Here is a 19,192-nt window from a genome sequence, read left to right on the forward strand (position 1 = left end):
ACATAATTCGAATAGCATTATGTTATTTTGCAGTTTTATCTCTCATTTATTTATTTATTGGCACATCTCGCGCCCTAGTTCCAAGAGTCACGTGACTAGTGTTTCGCGCCGTTTTCCAAGTTGGCTAAGAACCTTTGTAGACATCAACAAGAAAACAGCGTCATTAAAACTGAGGAAACGCCAACCGATCACCAAAAAAACCTCTGAACATGCCTCCAAGAGACTACGCCGCTGAGAAGGGTAGGTAGATTTGCTATTCTGGAAATGAAAACTCACTTTTGTAGTGTTACCAAGTTGGACCTTTAAAAATTAAATACCCTATCCCACGCTAAGACAGGCGGGAAAACTGCCGCTGGTCTGGTGTATCATCAACAGCTAGACAAGTACTCTGAGCGTATCGAGAAGCTGTTATTTTATTTTTGTCATTGTTTAAGTGCAGAGATACTTAATTTTTTTGTGATTGGCCTGAGTCATTTGGTAAGAGACATAGCTAAGCAAATAGTTCAGTCCAGTAGTGTAGTGTATACGTGGGTGCATGACACACACACACACACACACACACACACAATCCACACACACACACACACATCAATATGTTTATGTGTGCTCTTTTATAGTTGTGCTGTCATTGATTGTACCTTGTATGCAAAGGTGTTTATCAAGAAAGATTCTGAATCTGTGTTATATATGATATATGCATGGTTTCTCTTTGTGTTTTTTTCTTGGGTGGGGGGGGGGGTACTTTTTGTGATGTATGGATGTGGGGGATTGTGAAAACTTTAAAGAAGTTGAAAACTTTACCCATGCTTGAACTTCAATTTTTTCTTCAGATAAAATCAAAACCTTCTTATCTGAGTTTTATGCAGAGGATGGCGGAAAAAATTTTAAGTACTGCAGTCAGCTGGTAAGTGAACGCATCTCGGGCACTGGTATTAACAACAGTTAGACCCCATTTCCAGAAATTAGATCGATCTACTTTAGATCGACCTAACTCCTTGGGGGTTCACGCTAAATAGCTGTCAGCCGAGCGGACACGAAAGTTAATTACCCCCTTACAGCTTGTAGTAGGCGGGACGGACATTTAAGCCGGATTATCTGAAAGTAATCTAGTGAGACTCCCCGCAGAGATAGATCGATCTAAAAGCTCTGGGAATACAGCCTTAATCTAATTAACATTGTATGTACTGTATACATCTCTGGCACTAGTATTAACAACAGTTAATCTAATTAACATTGTATGTACTGTGTACATCTCTGGGACTGGTATTAACAACAGTTAATCTAATTAACATTGTATGTACTGTGCGCTGCTTTGTGTATTGTATTTGTTGAGTGAAGTCAACTGTCAACTGATGCCACTAACACTTATCATTGTTGATGTACAGGAATGTGGCCTTGGGCCACGTTTTGTTCTTTTCATATTTATGCAATGTTAAATGGAGTTGTGGTTTTTAAAAATAGTTTCATTGTCACATCTGTTATTTCTTGTTGGTCTTTTGCCTTAAGCAGGCCCCTAGATCCCCATTGAGAAAACCATCAAGCTTTATCTTCCTCCTTAATTTTTCTATGTAGCCCAAAACATTCTCTGTGTGTTATGAATGAGTCCATATCTTTGTCAAACAAAACAAAACAAAAAATGTTTCTTGTCCCAGATGAAGCTGGCTCACAGGGAACAGGTGGCGCTGACGATTGACCTAGATGACATCAACGAACATGATCCAGAATTGGCCGAGGCCATCGTAGAGAACACCAGGCGGTACACCAATCTGTTCGCAGACGTTGTGCAAGACATGCTGCCTGATTTCAAGGAGAAAGATGTAAGTTGGTCTAACTTTGATTTATAGTTTATAATAAAAAGTGCTGTTGATTTATCTGTTGGCATACCTGTGGATTTTCTGTGGATATTTAGGCGTTAAGGTGTGATTTCCATACTTCTCCAAACTTTTCAGATGATACATTTGGAGTAGATTTAGATTGCTCAAGACTTGAAACGTCATTAATGAAACATTTCTAGTTATTTGTTTAAGGTAGAATGAAGTTATGAATTATTTATTTCTATGCAGCCAATTTTGGGGATTTCATTTAAAAATATTACTCTATTTTCATCTTTTTAATTTACCAATAAAGATGGAACTTACACCACACTGGATAAACATTCTCCCCTGCATTTTCCCAATAGGTGATAGTGAAGGATGCTTTAGATGTTTACATTTCTCTACTAGGTAATAGTGAAGGATGCTTTAGATGTTTACATTGAGCACCGTCTTCTGCTGCAACAACGTAACCATCCAGACAGCCAATCAGATGTCACACGAGATGCCAGAAACAAATACCCTGCAGAGCTGATGAGGAGATTGTAAGTACTGCTCTAAACAATGACGTGTTTGACAGAGAAAAATGTTTTAAAAACTTGCAGATTTGTTTGAAAAATTGGGAAAGTATGCACAATTCAAAATTTGTATTTCTTCAATTGAAGGAATGTAAAAAAGTATGTCTGGATATTGTGATATTATGTAACATAAGATTTCCAGATGTAAGTCTTCTGACGCTGGCTACTTTGTACTTTTGCAGGTATTGTGTCAAAATTCAATGGTATAATACCATTAATACTATACGTTAAGAGCAGGTGGTGCTTCTTTCAATTTATTCTAAAACCTGAACTGATTCAGAGATGAAGCATTACCATCTGTAAGGAACATGCTCTGTGATAAATATGAATAACTTTGATACTAGAACTTGCATTTAGCAACTAACTGACATTGTGGTCTCAACCAGAATCCTCAGGTTTAACCTTTCACACATGTGACGGGGCACTGGGCACTATTCCCAGACATATGACAAAAGATCAGGTGACTAGTCCGTCTAGGTCATTTATGTAGTGAAAGGTCTCAGGTCGTCAGTCAGTTACTAAAGTAAGTTGCGATATAATCGAGTCATTCATACTTATCATTCTTATTCTGCAGAATGACGAACTGTGTTCACTGAAACATGCTCCGTATTTCAGTTAGATCTACTTCAAGTCTTCTGGTAATCAGAAATATTTCACACCTAACACACTGTCACGTCTAACACATTGTCATAGCACTGTTACATAGCAGATGCTCTCTTTTTTAGTGAGATCTACTTCAAGTCTTCTGGTAACCAGAAACACGTCAGTGTGCGCGATGTGAAGGCAGACAGCATTGGCAAGTTAGTCTCTGTGAAAGGAATTGTTACCAGGGCAACTGAAGTTAAACCAATGATGGTAGTGGCTACTTACACATGTGACCAGTGTGGGGCAGAAACCTACCAGCCTGTGAGTGGACGTTGACTTGACCTTTACTTTTATTACTGCAGTGAATCACAATAGACTGAACTGGTTTTATAAGACTTTAAGCACCTTTCGGAAGGAAGGTTAAATTGTAGCATAGGTTATCAACTAGTGGACATTGAATGTCATGGACCATTCTCTTCGCTACTTTATTTCATAGTGTTATTTCTTAGAGATGAAAGTCTCCTGATTTATCCAGATAGCTGGATCTTATTTGCCGCCACCCCCCCCTCCTCCCAATTGAGCTAAACACTTATATAAATTTTTATAATTCTTTTAGCCAAAAGAAAAAAAATAAGAAATAACGTCTGGCAGTTTAAGCTATCTTATAATTATACTTAAACTGCTTGCTTTTTCTGGATTTTTTAGATGTCTACTTTATATCCCATTTCTAGTGTTAAGCTGTAATCACAAGTTGTTAAGAGTGTCATCCTTGTATGCTACACTGTCTGTCCTGCATTCCTTGCTAACAACAGAGTGTTTCTCTGTGTCTGCAGATTGCGTCTCCAGTCTTCATGCCGCTGATCATGTGTCCTAGTCAAGACTGCGTCACCAACCGATCTGGAGGGCGCCTGTATCTGCAGACCCGGGGGTCAAAGTTCATCAAGTTCCAGGAACTGAAAATACAGGAACATGTAAGTAAAGAGTTGACCAATACAAATACTTGATATTCTGAGAGGGTGGGGTGCATGCATGCGTGCGTGGGTTGGTGCGTGAGCAAAATGAAAATACTTCCAGGTTGTAATGCATCAGGATTGCAGTCCCTCAAAGCAACTTCTACCTGCAGGAAAGCCAGTTCTTATCCAGCAGCCATATATTTTAAAATGAGCACAGTTATACTTACAAATATTGTACCATTTTATGTAACTTTTATGTCCAGCTGATAGGTGGCTGACCTTTATTTCCATTAAATCTGAATTTTAAGATGATGTTCTTAGCGTAATATTATCCGTGTGATATTTCATCTCCAGAGTGACCAGGTACCAGTTGGAAACATCCCGCGGAGTATGACAGTGTACTGTAAGGGCGAGAACACACGACTGGCGCAGCCAGGGGATCACGTCAGCGTTACTGGGGTATCCTTTCTACTATGTTCATACAGTAAAAGTAGTATTGAAACATGGATGTTAGTTCTGTGGTAGAAATAATGATCCATTGGGGGGGGGGGGGGGGGGTACAGTCCATGTCAGCATCACTATACATGGAAAGGGTCACCAAGTCCAGGCATAAGTAAGCACCTGTGCTATATTCATGAGCACATTTGGGATCAAGAAAGACAAGATATGTTTTACTCAGTTCTGTGTGTAAAAAAGAGAAAATTCCAGAATTATCAACATACTCAACAAAAATCCTTTGCAGTTCAGCCCTCTTGATAAGTTTTGTATCACACCAAAGTGCAAAAAACAAAAGTGCTCCAACTCTCACCTATTTAGATGAAAGTAATCCCCCTTAACCCTGTGCCTCCAGATCTTCTTGCCCATGGTGAGGAGTGGCTACAAACAGATAGCAGCTGGTTTACTGTCTGAGACTTTCCTGGATGCTCACGTAAGTAGAACACATCTTTTGGTATTCAAGAATATCTCGTGTCTCTGTTTATATGGAAGACCAGAAGTGGAAGTGTCTAAGATATTTTTGGCCAAAATGAACAGTTGTTATCCTTTAAAGATATTATCAAAGAACTACTGATTTTCATGTGATATGCTGAGTTTTATCAAAGGTATGTTAGAACCCAGGGTCTGTGTCTGTGCAGCAAAACCAGGCTTTGATTGGAGAATTATGAAAATGATTATCAACATGGATAGAGATAAAGCAAATACTGCCTGCCTTTGTATTCCTAAGATTTTCTGAGTTTCTTTGACCAAATGTATTTTTATTAGTTGATGACTTGTTTTTTTATCTTAGATTGTTTGCAAATAATCCTTACACATATTTTTTCATGCACCATTTTTGAATATTTAGAGAATTGTGCGTATGAACAAAACTGAGGATGATGAACTGGAGGCAGCTGATTTGACGGAGGATGAGATTTCACAAATGGCAGGTAAAGCACACATTATTGCAGCTCATTGTGTAGATTGAAGTTAATCAAATATAAGTTTAAGAATTTATAAATCTAAAAACCATGTTAATCTTAATCTCTTCAAATTACTTCAATCTTTAGATATTAATCGAAAAATGTCAGGATAGTTGCGATTAGTTATGTGAAACTACCATTTTTATGTCAAGTTTGTTCAGATGGATTCAAAACCAAAGGTGATTGTCAAGTTTCATTTTATTTCAGAGAATGATTTTTATGAGAAGTTAGCTTACAGTATTGCTCCAGAGATCTACGGACTTGAAGACGTTAAGAAAGCGTTACTGTTACTCCTGGTTGGAGGTGTAGATAGATCTCCAAAGGGAATGAAAATTAGGGGTGAGCTTCAAATACATATTGTTGTTATCAACTCGGTGACATGGTTTTGCTATTGTACAGACATTTTCCACATTGAAAATGAATTCATTAAAATCTTGAAAAAAGAAAAAGGAGATAATAGTTAACTTACACAACTTTACTTTTAATACAAATGAAACCAAGCAATGTAATATTTTAACAGAGATAAAGTTAACTTGGATTATATATTTACCCCCAGGAAACATCAACATCTGTCTAATGGGAGACCCGGGAGTGGCCAAGTCGCAACTCTTGTCCTATGTGGACAGACTGGCCCCTAGAAGTGAGTATGGCTGACCTCTGGGCAGTTTGGAGAATAATGTATTAATTTGAGTGATGATTCCTATATATCTCAGTTTTGTTTATTTACAACTTATAACCACTATGTTCTTGTTTTAGAGTGATGAATAGAGAATTGAGGAAGTAGATAAGTACATGTTACTCAAAACAAGGGGGGTTGAACTCCGTAGATGCTCAGTTCAAGGATGACCTTGACATTTTCTGTCTTTTGTACACAGTTCTCCAAAATAATGTGTGAACGGACTAGTTACATATCTCTGCCTTCTTCATTCCACATGTGCCCATGTCATGTAGCAGAGGAGATATCTTAATTATGCCCTGATTCTGTTGAATTTAATGTGTGCATCAAAAGGTCACCAAATCAGTGGATAAGTACCCTCAGCACGTGTGCTATGATCAATGAACTTGACACACTTTCATCTTGGGAGTTCAACGCTCTTGCAGAACTGACCTCCTCCTTCAAACAATTTATTTTTCAGTTTCCCATATGTTTACCTTTCCATAACCTGTATATTTTCTGGTCCACCTTTAGGTCAGTACACAACGGGGCGTGGCTCCTCAGGGGTGGGTCTTACCGCGGCTGTCATGAAGGACCCTCTGACCAATGAGATGGTCCTGGAAGGTGGCGCTCTTGTCCTGGCTGACCAGGGCGTCTGCTGTATTGACGAGTTTGACAAGATGATGGACGCTGACAGGACGTGTATTCATGAGGTCATGGAACAACAAACCATCTCCATTGCTAAGGTGGGTGTCTTCTTGGTGAACAGCTATGATCACAGAGTTGTATTGATATGAATATGACCCAGGAATTATTTCTGTCATTGCTTTGCTTTGGTGAAATCTTCAAGGGCCTAAAAATTTGTACGGGTACAGTTTTTCTTCTGAAAATATCCCCTGGGATCACCAACTAGTGAGGATGAAAGTGTGTTTTGGAGTTCCATTTGTGGTTAATGAGTAACACAAGTTTAATAAACAATATCATCAATTTTCTGGCCAAACCAAAAGTTAAAGGTTCTATTTGTATTGTTTCCCAGGCGGGCATCATGACTAGTCTGAATGCCCGAGTGTCCATCCTCGCAGCTGCCAATCCTGCCTATGGTCGCTACAATCCCAAGAAGTCTGTAGAACAGAACATCCAGCTACCGGCAGCACTTTTGTCCAGGTTTGACCTGCTGTGGCTGATGCAGGACAAGGCAGACAGAGAGAATGACCTCAGGTAACTTTGTGCCTTCTACAGTTTGGTTTTTATCCATTTCTTGTATGCAGTATTAATAAGAATCAGAACACATGTGCCCTGTGAAGGAACCTAATCTGACAACCAAATTATAGGAATGCTTTGAGTTCAACCAAATGTCAGAGCTCACTCAGACTAATTTTCAGAGGTTCAAGTTACCAAAGTTGCTAACCTGACCACCCAGCTTAGGGAGAGGAGAGTTGATTTGTTTGTATTATATGTTACATAATATCTAGATATCAGTTGGTTATATTTCCAGGCTTGCCCAGCAGATCTCCTATGTGCAACAGCACAGTGTGTTAGATTTCATGGTGTTAGATGTGACAGTGTGTTAGATGTGACAGTGTGTTAGGTGTAACATTGTGTTAAATGTGACAGTGTGTTAGATGTGACAGTTTGGTAGGTGTAACATAGTGTTAGATGTGACAGTGTGTTAGGTGTAACATTGTGTTAGATGTGACAGTGTGTTAGGTGTAACATTGTGTTAGATGTGACAGTGTGTTAGGTGTAACATAGTGTTAGATGTGACAGTGTGTTAGGTGTAACATTGTGTTAGATGTGACAGTGTGTCAGATGTGACAGTGTGTAAGATGCGACAGCGTTTGGGGTGTGACAGTGTGAGATGTTACAGTGTGTTAGATGTGACAGTGTGGTAGGTGTGACGGTAAGATGTGACAGTGTGTTAGGTGTGACATTGTGTTAGGTGTGATATAATGTAAGTGTTATATTTCCAGACTTGCCCAGCACATCACATATGTCCACCAACACAATGTGCAGCCTCCGTCACAGTTCACACCACTGGACATGAAGCTGATGAGGTGAGTAGTAGGCAGTGTAGAGGGGAGTGGACAGAGTAGAGGGTAGTAGGGAGTGGACAGAGTAGTAGGTAGTGGACAGAGTAGAGGGAATTGATGGAGGAATTCTATAGATACAGGCATGGTGTATAATTACCCACAGCACCTATGCTATGATTAATGAACTTAACAAACTTTTATCTTAGGAGTTCAACTATTTATACTTTGTTAGTGGGTAGAAGGTGAAGTAATGTCTCTCTTCTTTATAAATAGTGCCGTTGGGGGTTGTGCATTTCTGATGTATAAAGAGTAGAATAAAGATGACATTGAAATATCTTAATGGAGGGGGGGGGGGGTCTTTTGGCATTGTATTTAATCGTCTAAATATAGACTAGTATATTATCTATCCTATTTTGTCAGGCGTTATGTAGCATTGTGTAAGAAGAAGAATCCAGTGATCCCCGAGGCTCTGACAGACTACCTGACTGGAGCATATGTGGAGATGAGAAAGGAGGCCAGGAATAGCAAGGACACGACCTTCACCTCTGCAAGGTCACTGTTGGCCATACTGAGGCTGTCCACTGCTCTGGTCAGTTGACAACAAGGTTATCATTTAATGTTACTAAAGAAGCAAATTTGCTTTGAAACAGACAAGCTTTTTCCGCGGAAATGCAGAATTCTGCCTTTTTTAATTCAATTCTGATGGTTTCTGAGATTCGCCAAGTTAAGTGTTAGGTCCCACGATGAACGTTCAGAGGGTTCTTTTTTTTTTTTTTTTTTTTTTTTTTTTTTTTTTTTTTTTTTTTTTTAACCTAAGCTCATGTCTAATGAAAGAGAAGCAGTATGTGGTTTTTGGTTTTAAGTTAATGTTTTTGTTAGCAAAATTTAAATTTTTTACAAATGGGACACTTTTTGGACTTGGCCCAGTGACTTAGGAAATAACCCTACATTTTTCAGTGTGGATTCAAAATGATCCCTATGTTTAAGATGTGAAGGACCGAAGTGTGTCATTTTGTGACACTAATCCAGGCCAGGTTGCCCCTGACCTTTGCAACCAAACTGTAACAGCAGGGTGTAATGTTGAAGAAGATCTCTCTCCTCAGTGTAATCGTTTCGAAGTTTGTGTGTCATCACACCCTAATGTTGATTGTTCCAGGCGCGGCTCAGACTTGCTGATGTCGTTGAGAAGGAAGATGTGAATGAAGCCATGCGGCTTATTGAGATGTCGAAGGAATCCCTGAGTACAGAGGAGACGGCCGGGAGGTATGTGGTGGGAGAGATCAGATATAAATGACGCAATTTCAGTACTGAAAAATAATAATAAGAAACAAATGAGTGAGAACGCTCCATCATCAGTTTGAAGGAGAATTCTGAATATATACAAGAACAAATTAAGAAATAAAAGCTCCCATCATTTTGTCTTCTACGTATTAAATGCTCATCCACTTCAGATGTAGGTCTTAGGTAAAAGATAGTTTTGGTTTGTGACAAAATTCTACTAAATATAAGTTGTTAGGGGCACTCCAAGCTATGGAGGTATTTTACTGCATGATGACTTTTTCTATTTCAGGAAACAAAATTGGAAGGACCAAGTTTTCAACCTGGTGAAGGAAATGGCGCCAGCCAAGGGGGCAAAGTCCATCAAGATGGCTGACATCATGGAGCGCTGTGCTTCTAAAGGATTCAAGCCTCACCAGGTTGAAGAGTGTATTGAGGAGTACGAGGAGCTTAATGTCTGGCAGGTGAATACGGCCAAGACCAGGCTGACCATACTGTAAAGAACCTGACCCTCTTGTACAGAACTTGACCATCTTTTACAGACCATGACCGTCTTTTACAGACCTTGACCAAACCAAACGAGGGAACAAAAAGAGAAACTGGCTTTGACAAGAATTAGTGTTTCTGTGTTATTTTTCTTTTCTTATGTACAATTGTAATCACATTGGAATACCAAACTGCAGTTTTTATGAATAAAGAAGCTCTGATCTTTGAAAAACAAGCTGGTATAACTCTCCAGTTTTAAAGGTAACAATGAGACAAAGACGTTGGAACATTCTGGCATAGAATTTAGTTTGAAGGTTTGAATAAATCCTGAAGTATTCATTTAAAAAATAGGTCATGTCACCTGTGATGGGGTTTGGCTGAACTGGAGTAAGATGTATCTTGATCTAGGTCATATCCTTGGTATGCATAGAAACTGCCTGCTGTTTATAATATTTGCACCTTGACGGAACTTCGTTGTCACAGACATTTTAGATGGTTTGTACATAAGTGAACTTGGTCCAGTAGAATGTATTGCTACATGATCCTGTACATTTTGAACATTAGATGCAATATTTTATTGGCTATGTATATAGAGACTTTGTTGTGTAGTCATATCACACATGGATTACTAAAACAATGATGTTGTGTGATGGGTTATTTATCACTGCAAATAAATAAGCAGACTTGGGATTTTAAGGCCATGTTGTAGTTGTTGTAACAGTTTTGTATTTTTAAAAACGTGAGACGAAAAAAGGAACCATAAAAAGGTCAAGCAATGATTGATTGCAGTTTGTTAAATGCTATGGGGTATTAATGATGCAGTCATTCACAATTCTGGATGAGAGAGGTGATGACCCAAGTTTTGGAGGATGGCTTTCTGCTAGATAGATGGCGCCATGGAGCAGGACAGTGAACGTCAGGTCAAGACAGGCTGCAATAGTGTTTGTTGTGTCACATTGCACTTGTCCTGGCCTTATGTCCACTGGCTTAACATCATAGATGACCAGTTATTATTAATTTAGACCACAAGATAAGTCCAGTCCCGTCACCATAGATGACCAGTTATTATTAATTTAGACCACAAGATAAGAAGTCCAGTCCTATCACCTTAGACCCCATTTCCACAGATTAGATCGATCTACTTTAGATCGACCTAACTCCCTGGGGGTTCACGCTAAATAGCTGTCAGCCGGGCGGACACGAAAGTTAATTACCCCCTTACAGCATGTAGTAGGCGGGACGGACATTTAAGCCGGATTATCTGACAGTAATCTACTGAGACTCCCCGCAAGGATAGATCGATCTTAAAGCTCTGGGAATACAGCCTTAGATGACCAGTTCTTATTAATTTAGACCACAAGATAAGAAGTCCAGTTCTATCAACACAGATGACCAGTTATTATTAAGACCACAAGATAAGAAGTCCAGTCCTATCACCATAGATGACCAGTTATTATTTATTTAGACCACAAGATAAGAAGTCCAGTTCTATCACCATAGATGGCCAGTTATTATTAATTTAGACCACAAGATAAGAAGTCCAGTCCTATCAACACAGATGACCAGTTATTATTAATTTAGACCACAAGATAAGAAGTCCAGTCCTATCACCATAGATGACCAGTTATTATTAATTTAGACCACAAGATAAGAAGTCCAGTCCTATCACCATAGACGACCAGTTATTAATTTGGACCACAATTTAAGTTCACTGTCTTAACACCATAAATGACCAATTATTATTTAAGACCACAAAATAAGAAGTGATTCTTTTTCATAAAAATTTATTTCTAGTCCATAATACATAAACGGACTTGACAATAAAACCACTACGTATCTTAGTTTCTTGATATAAAATAATCCTCTAGTTGTATAAAACTATTATACAAATATTTACAATTTTGTTTATTACTTTTTCTAATCTTTTGCTTTTTTTTTTGTCAGCAGATTTTTGATGTTATTCAAATTGCATAGATATTAAAGATAAATAAGGAATGGACTTTTTTTTCTTTCTTTTGATCTTTTGTAAGTAGCTTGAATTTGCTGCTTGCAGTAGTTGTACAATACACTAAAGGTTCTGGTACTGAACATAAATTGTTTAACTTAACAGTATTGATCTATACAAACAATATGCCCTTGACCAGTAGTAGGTCAAGGTCACTGCCTTATAATTATGTATCTGGGTTACACTGACATACATTACTGGATATTTATAGGTCAGATCTGATGTCCTTGAAGCCAAACAGGCACAGTAGAAGAACCGCCTGCAATACAATTCAAAGTTAGTGGTCAACTTGCCAACGTCAAATAAACAAACTTTTTATCAATAATTAAATGAGATCAAACTAAATACAATCCTCTAAACATGACTCAAGAAAGTTTTTAAACAAGGGTTACTTTTTATGAATAATAACCAATAATTTCAAGGCTCTTCTAGTCAACATTCAATAAAAGGTTCTCAATAATACGGAACAATCTGGTGAAGTTCAACCCTCTTCATTATATCTATTCATCAAAACAGTAACTTACTGTTTACAATGCTCAGACTTGATCATTTTGCTGCTGTACAGTTATTACTGTCATCAATCATTTGATATTGTATTAAACAGTAACAATGTTGTATTTCTTGTTATGTATTGGTCAGAGCCTCTGGCGTCTGTTGTATTGCATCTTACGTACATTCACACTGGACCTTACATAACACCAGTGTTATTACACTGAATGTTCTCTTAATTACTTGATTCATTCTGTCTGAACACAAGTTGAAATGTCCAGATGTAAACATTGTGTGGAGCTCTTCAGGTCGTTAGTTTTTAATCTAAGGATTGGCGAATCCCAACCTGAGAAGACGCTTCACCCACACTTGCACCAGTTTTGTGTGTTTCTGGCCACGTTTGCTTGGGACCTTAATAAACCCACGTCTCAATAGAAATAAAATCATTTTTCACCTCAGTTCTTCAATCTGGAGAGCTTAAAGACGACCCTCGTGTCATCTTCTCCCTTGGTAACCAGGAGGTTGGCAACAATGTCGACACAATAATGGAACTTTTTAAGTACTCTTCAACTTTATAACAATTCCCTAAGCTACACTTGCCCATACATCACTTTTCCTCTCTTTTATTAAAAGAGATTTAAAATTAAAATAACTAAAATATAACATCTGAGTCTATTATATATCAACATACAAATAATTTCAGCATTTCTTCGAGATGAATGCAAATTGCCCTTTTGAGTTTTCATCTTTAACTTTCCTGCTCCTCTTGCTTGGTCTGCCATTAAATGCAGTGCAGACATTCAAAATGGCTACTGTAGGGGAACGCTTGTGTTGCTCCAAGCTGTCTGTTGACTTTCAAGTCATAAGGTGTTCCCTGACAGCGGACCCTCACATGACTGCGCGATGAACAAACCTTATACAACACCCAGTGGTCAAATACTGTCTTTGTAATACACAAACTTGGATAAAACTATCAGCAAAGATAATCTCAGAATGGGGATCCATTCCAAGTGTCAGTTTGAGGGTAACTTAATACAGTTATGACTCCATCTTTTCAATGAGCAGAAATTATCTCACTTTCAGATACAAAATTTTATCATCTCAAAACCTTATTTCTATATAGCATTTGTGGTGTGTTTTCTGCATAAAATGGAACATGTAGCCTGCTTTTTAATGTTGTTGCTAACACTCAACACTAACATTCTACTTTTAAGAAATTATGACCTTAAAAAATATAGTTTTCGGAAAAATTCACAACTGTCTCCCATTGAAAAGATCGAGTGATGACTGTAGTACACTATGCTATCTATGTACAATGATTGAGTGTAGAAAAAATATACAAGTATAACATGTATATGGATGCACATGTGACAATACTCTCCCTGATAATAACTCTATATATATTAAACATTTTTTCAATGTTTCTTTTTCATAATTTTAAAGATTTTTCAATAATAATTGTTTCATGCTGCATTTTATTTCTGTAACAGATGAAATTATGAGCTTTCTCTTAAAACTACAGAATACAACTCTTTTCATCATATAATCTGTACAAATAACTAAGTAATATTACTAAAAATTATTGCATGTTATGCAAATAATATTTCTGTACTTGCACCAAGCCAACACAGCTGGCCTTATGTAAATGATGACATAAATTGTTATTCAACTGTTCATGCATATAATGTCATAGAATTAGGTCAGTTTGATCGAGGCAGAGACGGAAAAGGAACTTCTTGCTCATCAGTCAGACAGGAATGGCAACGATAAGAAACCTGTCAGAAGACAGGTAAGATGGGGCGAGGGGTTGGGGGCGAGGGGGTTTTTGACAGCACTGGTTTCCACATAAACCGTCTCCCAATAGTTGATCCAAATTTTAGGAAATTCTTGTTCTTGTCTTATAGCAAAAACAGACATGAGTTTTTTCTGCAGAATCACAGAATTATGCTTTTTTTACATGACCCTAAAGCAATTCCCTAAAGCAATTAACCCCCCCCCAAAATTTACGTAAGGTGTTTGGTTCCACAATAAATGTTTTTTTTTTTTCTAAAACATGGGCTCATGTCTGCGAAAAACAGGAAGCTATGCCAGTAATAAAGAGGTCAGTGGTAATCAATAACTCTGTTCTATTTTTATAAGAAGTGGAGGAGGGGGCTTAACTGGGCATTCTTCTTTACACTGAACTTTACCCTTTCTAAAAAAAAAAAAAAAAAAAGGGAACACTGTAACTGTCCTTTTCATAAAAAAGGAGAGCTAATCCCTCCCCATTTCTGCCCTATCAACTGACATTATATAGTACATCTGATTTTATTCTTACAATGGTGAAAATAGTGTATAAATACTTGTATGTATGTAAGAACAGTCTGCTTGCCTCTCACAGTTCACTCCCACAACAACAAAACTTCCAAATTTTCACCTCTCTTCACAACTATTTGTTCATATTTATAAGATGAAACCAGTGCAGTTATATCTACGCAGACGTGGTACACGTCTTATAAACAAAACACCTGTTGAACCAAGTTTGTCTTTCCATCAACTGCAGGGAATCTATTCAAAGGCTATCCTTTTGAAATTGTTTTACGTGTTGCCTTTTTGTCACTTTGGTGTGTTTCCCTTTTTGTATTATTTTCTCTTTACATATCTACACCCATGATTGGAGGTTCCCATGAGAGCATTATCCATACTGTAAGAGCAAATCACTGATAAAACCTGCAGACTCCACACGACAGCCTCACACTGGGTAAACCAGGAATTATGACAATAGTATAGCACCGTTATAAGTAGAACTGCCAATCAATCCACCCCAATATCATGTTTTTTCCTTCTGAATGTGTCATACCTGTCCCAAAGTTAACTTTTTTATATCACCATTAGATGGCACCAGTGTGTTGAAAGCGGTCAAGAAGAGCCACAAACTTCATGATGAAATATCATAATTCTGATAAAAAATAATAATTTGCTCTTACAAAATAGATAAGTTAAGCTTCATTCTGTTACAAAAATACAACAACTACTTCTAAAAGATAGATAAAATAATAAAAATCTGACTTTGAGTGAATTACTCATTTGGTGCTTCAAAAGAAAACTTCCATTCTCCACTATAATAATGATAATAATAATACTATATTACAAGTTGAAGATCTTTGTTCTTAGTTGTATGTAGTGAGTAGTTTCACAGCCATGTGAGGGTCTGTAGACTGTCCTGGCCATTAAGAACACTCTCCATGTCATTTAACAGTTCATTGCTAATATCCTCCTGAAATAGACAAGAATACTTCTGATCACACAGGTCAGTCAACCAGGACATAGTTATTGGGATATGTTGAAATAGACAAGAATACTTCTGATCACACAGGACAGTCAACCAGGACATAGTTATTATTGGGATATGTTGAAATAGACAAGAATACTTCTGATCACACAGGTCAGTCATCCAGGACATAGTTATTGGGATATGTTGAAATAGACAAGAATACTTCTGATCACACAGGTCAGTCAACCAGGACATAGTTATTGGGATATGTTGAAATAGACAAGAATACTTCTGATCACACAGGTCAGTCAACCAGGACATAGTTATTGGGATATGTTGAAATAGACAAGAATACTTCTGATCACACAGGTCAGTCAACCAGGACATAGTTATTATTGGGATATGTTGAAATAGACAAGAATACTTCTGATCACACAGGTCAGTGAACCAGGACATAGTTATTGGGATATGTTGAAATAGACAAGAATACTTCTGATCACACAGGTCAGTCAACCAGGACATAGTTATTGGGATATGTTGAAATAGACAAGAATACTTCTGATCACACAGGTCAGTCATCCAGGACATAGTTATTGGGATATGTTGAAATAGACAAGAATACTTCTGATCACACAGGTCAGTCAACCAGGACATAGTTATTGGGATATGTTGAAATAGACAAGAATACTTCTGATCACACAGGTCAGTCAACCAGGACATAGTTATTGGGATATGTTGAAATAGACAAGAATACTTCTGATCACACAGGTCAGTCAACCAGGACATAGTTATTATTGGGATATGTTGAAATAGACAAGAATACTTCTGATCACACAGGTCAGTCATCCAGGACATAGTTATTGGGATATGTTGAAATAGACAAGAATACTTCTGATCACACAGGACAGTCATCCAGGACATAGTTATTGGGATATGTTGAAATAGACAAGAATACTTCTGATCACACAGGACAGTCATCCAGGACATAGTTATTGGGATATGTTGAAATAGACAAGAATACTTCTGATCACACAGGTCAGTCAACCAGGACATAGTTATTGGGATATGTTGAAATAGACAAGAATACTTCTGATCACACAGGTCAGTCAACCAGGACATAGTTATTGGGATATGTTGAAATAGACAAGAATACTTCTGATCACACAGGTCAGTCAACCAGGACATAGTTATTGGGATATGTTGAAATAGACAAGAATACTTCTGATCACACAGGTCAGTCAACCAGGACATAGTTATTGGGATATGTTGAAATAGACAAGAATACTTCTGATCACACAGGTCAGTCAACCAGGACATAGTTATTGGGATATGTTGAAATAGACAAGAATACTTCTGATCACACAGGTCAGTCAACCAGGACATAGTTATTGGGATATGTTGAAATAGACAAGAATACTTCTGATCACACAGGTCAGTCAACCAGGACATAGTTATTGGGATATGTTGAAATAGACAAGAATACTTCTGATCACACAGGTCAGTCAACCAGGACATAGTTATTGGGATATGTTGAAATAGACAAGAATACTTCTGATCACACAGGTCAGTCAACCAGGACATAGTTATTGGGATATGTTGAAATAGACAAGAATACTTCTGATCACACAGGTCAGTCAACCAGGACATAGTTATTGGGATATGTTGAAATAGACAAGAATACTTCTGATCACACAGGTCAGTCAACCAGGACATAGTTATTGGGATATGTTGAAATAGACAAGAATACTTCTGATCACACAGGTCAGTCAACCAGGACATAGTTATTGGGATATGTTGAAATAGACAAGAATACTTCTGATCACACAGGTCAGTCAACCAGGACATAGTTATTGGGATATGTTGAAATAGACAAGAATACTTCTGATCACACAGGTCAGTCAACCAGGACATAGTTATTGGGATATGTTGAAATAGACAAGAATACTTCTGATCACACAGGTCAGTCAACCAGGACATAGTTATTGGGATATGTTGAAATAGACAAGAATACTTCTGATCACACAGGTCAGTCAACCAGGACATAGTTATTGGGATATGTTGAAATAGACAAGAATACTTCTGATCACACAGGTCAGTCAACCAGGACATAGTTATTGGGATATGTTGAAATAGACAAGAATACTTCTGATCACACAGGTCAGTCAACCAGGACATAGTTATTGGGATATGTTGAAATAGACAAGAATACTTCTGATCACACAGGTCAGTCAACCAGGACATAGTTATTGGGATATGTTGAAATAGACAAGAATACTTCTGATCACACAGGTCAGTCAACCAGGACATAGTTATTGGGATATGTTGAAATAGACAAGAATACTTCTGATCACACAGGTCAGTCAACCAGGACATAGTTAGTTATTGGGATATATTGCATCAGATAACAGCAGGGGTAAAATACTGTTTTCAGCAATGAAAGCATATTTCCTTGTGTGCAATTAAATTCAACAAGTTTGAAAAGTGCAAAGCTTGATAAAAACACTGCAGTCTCTTTGATACCCTCTCTCCATTCCCTCAACTCTAAACACCACCAGTTCACTTCTACCCTCAGACCCGCCCCCCCTCCTTACCCTCAGACCCCCTCCCCCTCCTTACCCTGAACCCCCCTCTCTCCACTCTAAATACCACCTGTTCACCCCTACCCTCAGACCCTCCCCCCGCTCTCCTCCTTACCCTGAAACCCCCTACTCCCCTCCTTACCCTAAACACCACCTGTTCACCCCTACCCTCAGACCCTCCCCCCGCTCTCCTCCTTACCCTGAAACCCCCTACTCCCCTCCTTACACTAAACACCACCTGTTCACCCCTACCCTCAGACCCTCCCCCCGCTCTCCTCCTTACCCTGAAACCCCCTACTCCCCTCCTTACCCTGAAACCCCCTCCCTCCACTCTAAACACCACCTGTTCACCCCTACCCTCAGACCCCCCCCTCCTTACCCTCAGACTAGGCACCAGATCATCGCTGTCCATATTGGAAGTTTCGTCGCTCTCCCCCATGTTGCCGAGGGTCATGTTATCGTGGCCAAATTCCATTTGCTGAGGCTGTAGTTTGTGACCTAGAAATATCAACAAAAGAAGTCTTTTAGACAAGGAGGAAAGAGTGTCTAGCCTGAATGCTGTGTAGTTTCACCCCTTGGTCAGACAGGTGAAGTTTTAGGGTAATGTCTGTTAGAAGTGCAGCAGTAGACTTGGGCAATTATTTCAAGAGTGCAGTGCTTTCCCTGCCTGAACTTATTTTTTTCTACTTAGCTCCTGAAAAGTTTTATCAACTTCCCAAGCTTTAACTGAAATAATTAAAACAATTCTGATAAAAAATTTCAACACATAATAATTACTGTTACTGATAAAAAAGTTGACATGTTTATCCTGTTTATCCCCTCCTTTTTACTTCATGAATAATTTTGTAACAAAAAATAAAAGTAAAAACTATCAAAGTTTATGTATCAGGTTTAAACAGTGTGTGTGTGTTGTGTTTGAGAAGGGGTTATAATACCAATCTTCTATCAGGAACTGCTTAGAATTCAATTTAATATGGGAGAGAGAGAGAGAGAGAGAGAGAGAGAGAGAGAGAGAAAGAGATGGGAGAAAGAA

The 19,192-nt window shown here is 38.2% G+C and overlaps 2 protein-coding genes across 3 annotated transcripts in view; one reads left to right on the plus strand and one right to left on the minus strand.

The window, feature by feature from the left end:
• Nucleotides 1–78: 78 nt before the first annotated feature.
• LOC106161413 (DNA replication licensing factor mcm7) lies at nucleotides 79–10,529 on the plus strand. The gene is made up of 17 exons (XM_086998129.1): nucleotides 79–240; nucleotides 831–904; nucleotides 1,653–1,817; nucleotides 2,223–2,356; nucleotides 3,115–3,295; nucleotides 3,808–3,945; nucleotides 4,282–4,386; nucleotides 4,778–4,855; nucleotides 5,270–5,351; nucleotides 5,592–5,723; nucleotides 5,941–6,024; nucleotides 6,574–6,785; nucleotides 7,076–7,257; nucleotides 8,010–8,093; nucleotides 8,490–8,658; nucleotides 9,226–9,332; nucleotides 9,640–10,529. The coding sequence occupies exons 1-17, from the start codon at nucleotides 210–212 to the stop codon at nucleotides 9,845–9,847; spliced, it is 2,166 nt and encodes a 721-aa protein (XP_086854255.1). The 5' UTR covers nucleotides 79–209; the 3' UTR covers nucleotides 9,848–10,529.
• Nucleotides 10,530–11,600: 1,071 nt separating this feature from the next.
• Nucleotides 11,601–19,192, minus strand: part of LOC106161429 (transcriptional coactivator YAP1-A) — a 33,545-nt gene continuing 25,953 nt past the window's right edge. For both annotated transcript variants that reach the window (XM_013538383.3, XM_086998130.1), the window contains exons 6-7: nucleotides 18,539–18,657; nucleotides 11,601–15,583 (exon numbers count right to left, since the gene is read on the minus strand). In XM_013538383.3, the coding sequence (XP_013393837.2) occupies nucleotides 15,500–15,583; nucleotides 18,539–18,657 (203 nt within the window). In that variant the 3' untranslated portion in view covers nucleotides 11,601–15,499. The remainder of the gene's footprint in view (nucleotides 15,584–18,538; nucleotides 18,658–19,192) is intronic.

Source organism: Lingula anatina, chromosome 10 (assembly GCF_051362555.1).
Source record: "Lingula anatina isolate TDL-2025a chromosome 10, LinAna3.0, whole genome shotgun sequence".
Classification (NCBI taxonomy): domain Eukaryota; kingdom Metazoa; phylum Brachiopoda; class Lingulata; order Lingulida; family Lingulidae; genus Lingula; species Lingula anatina.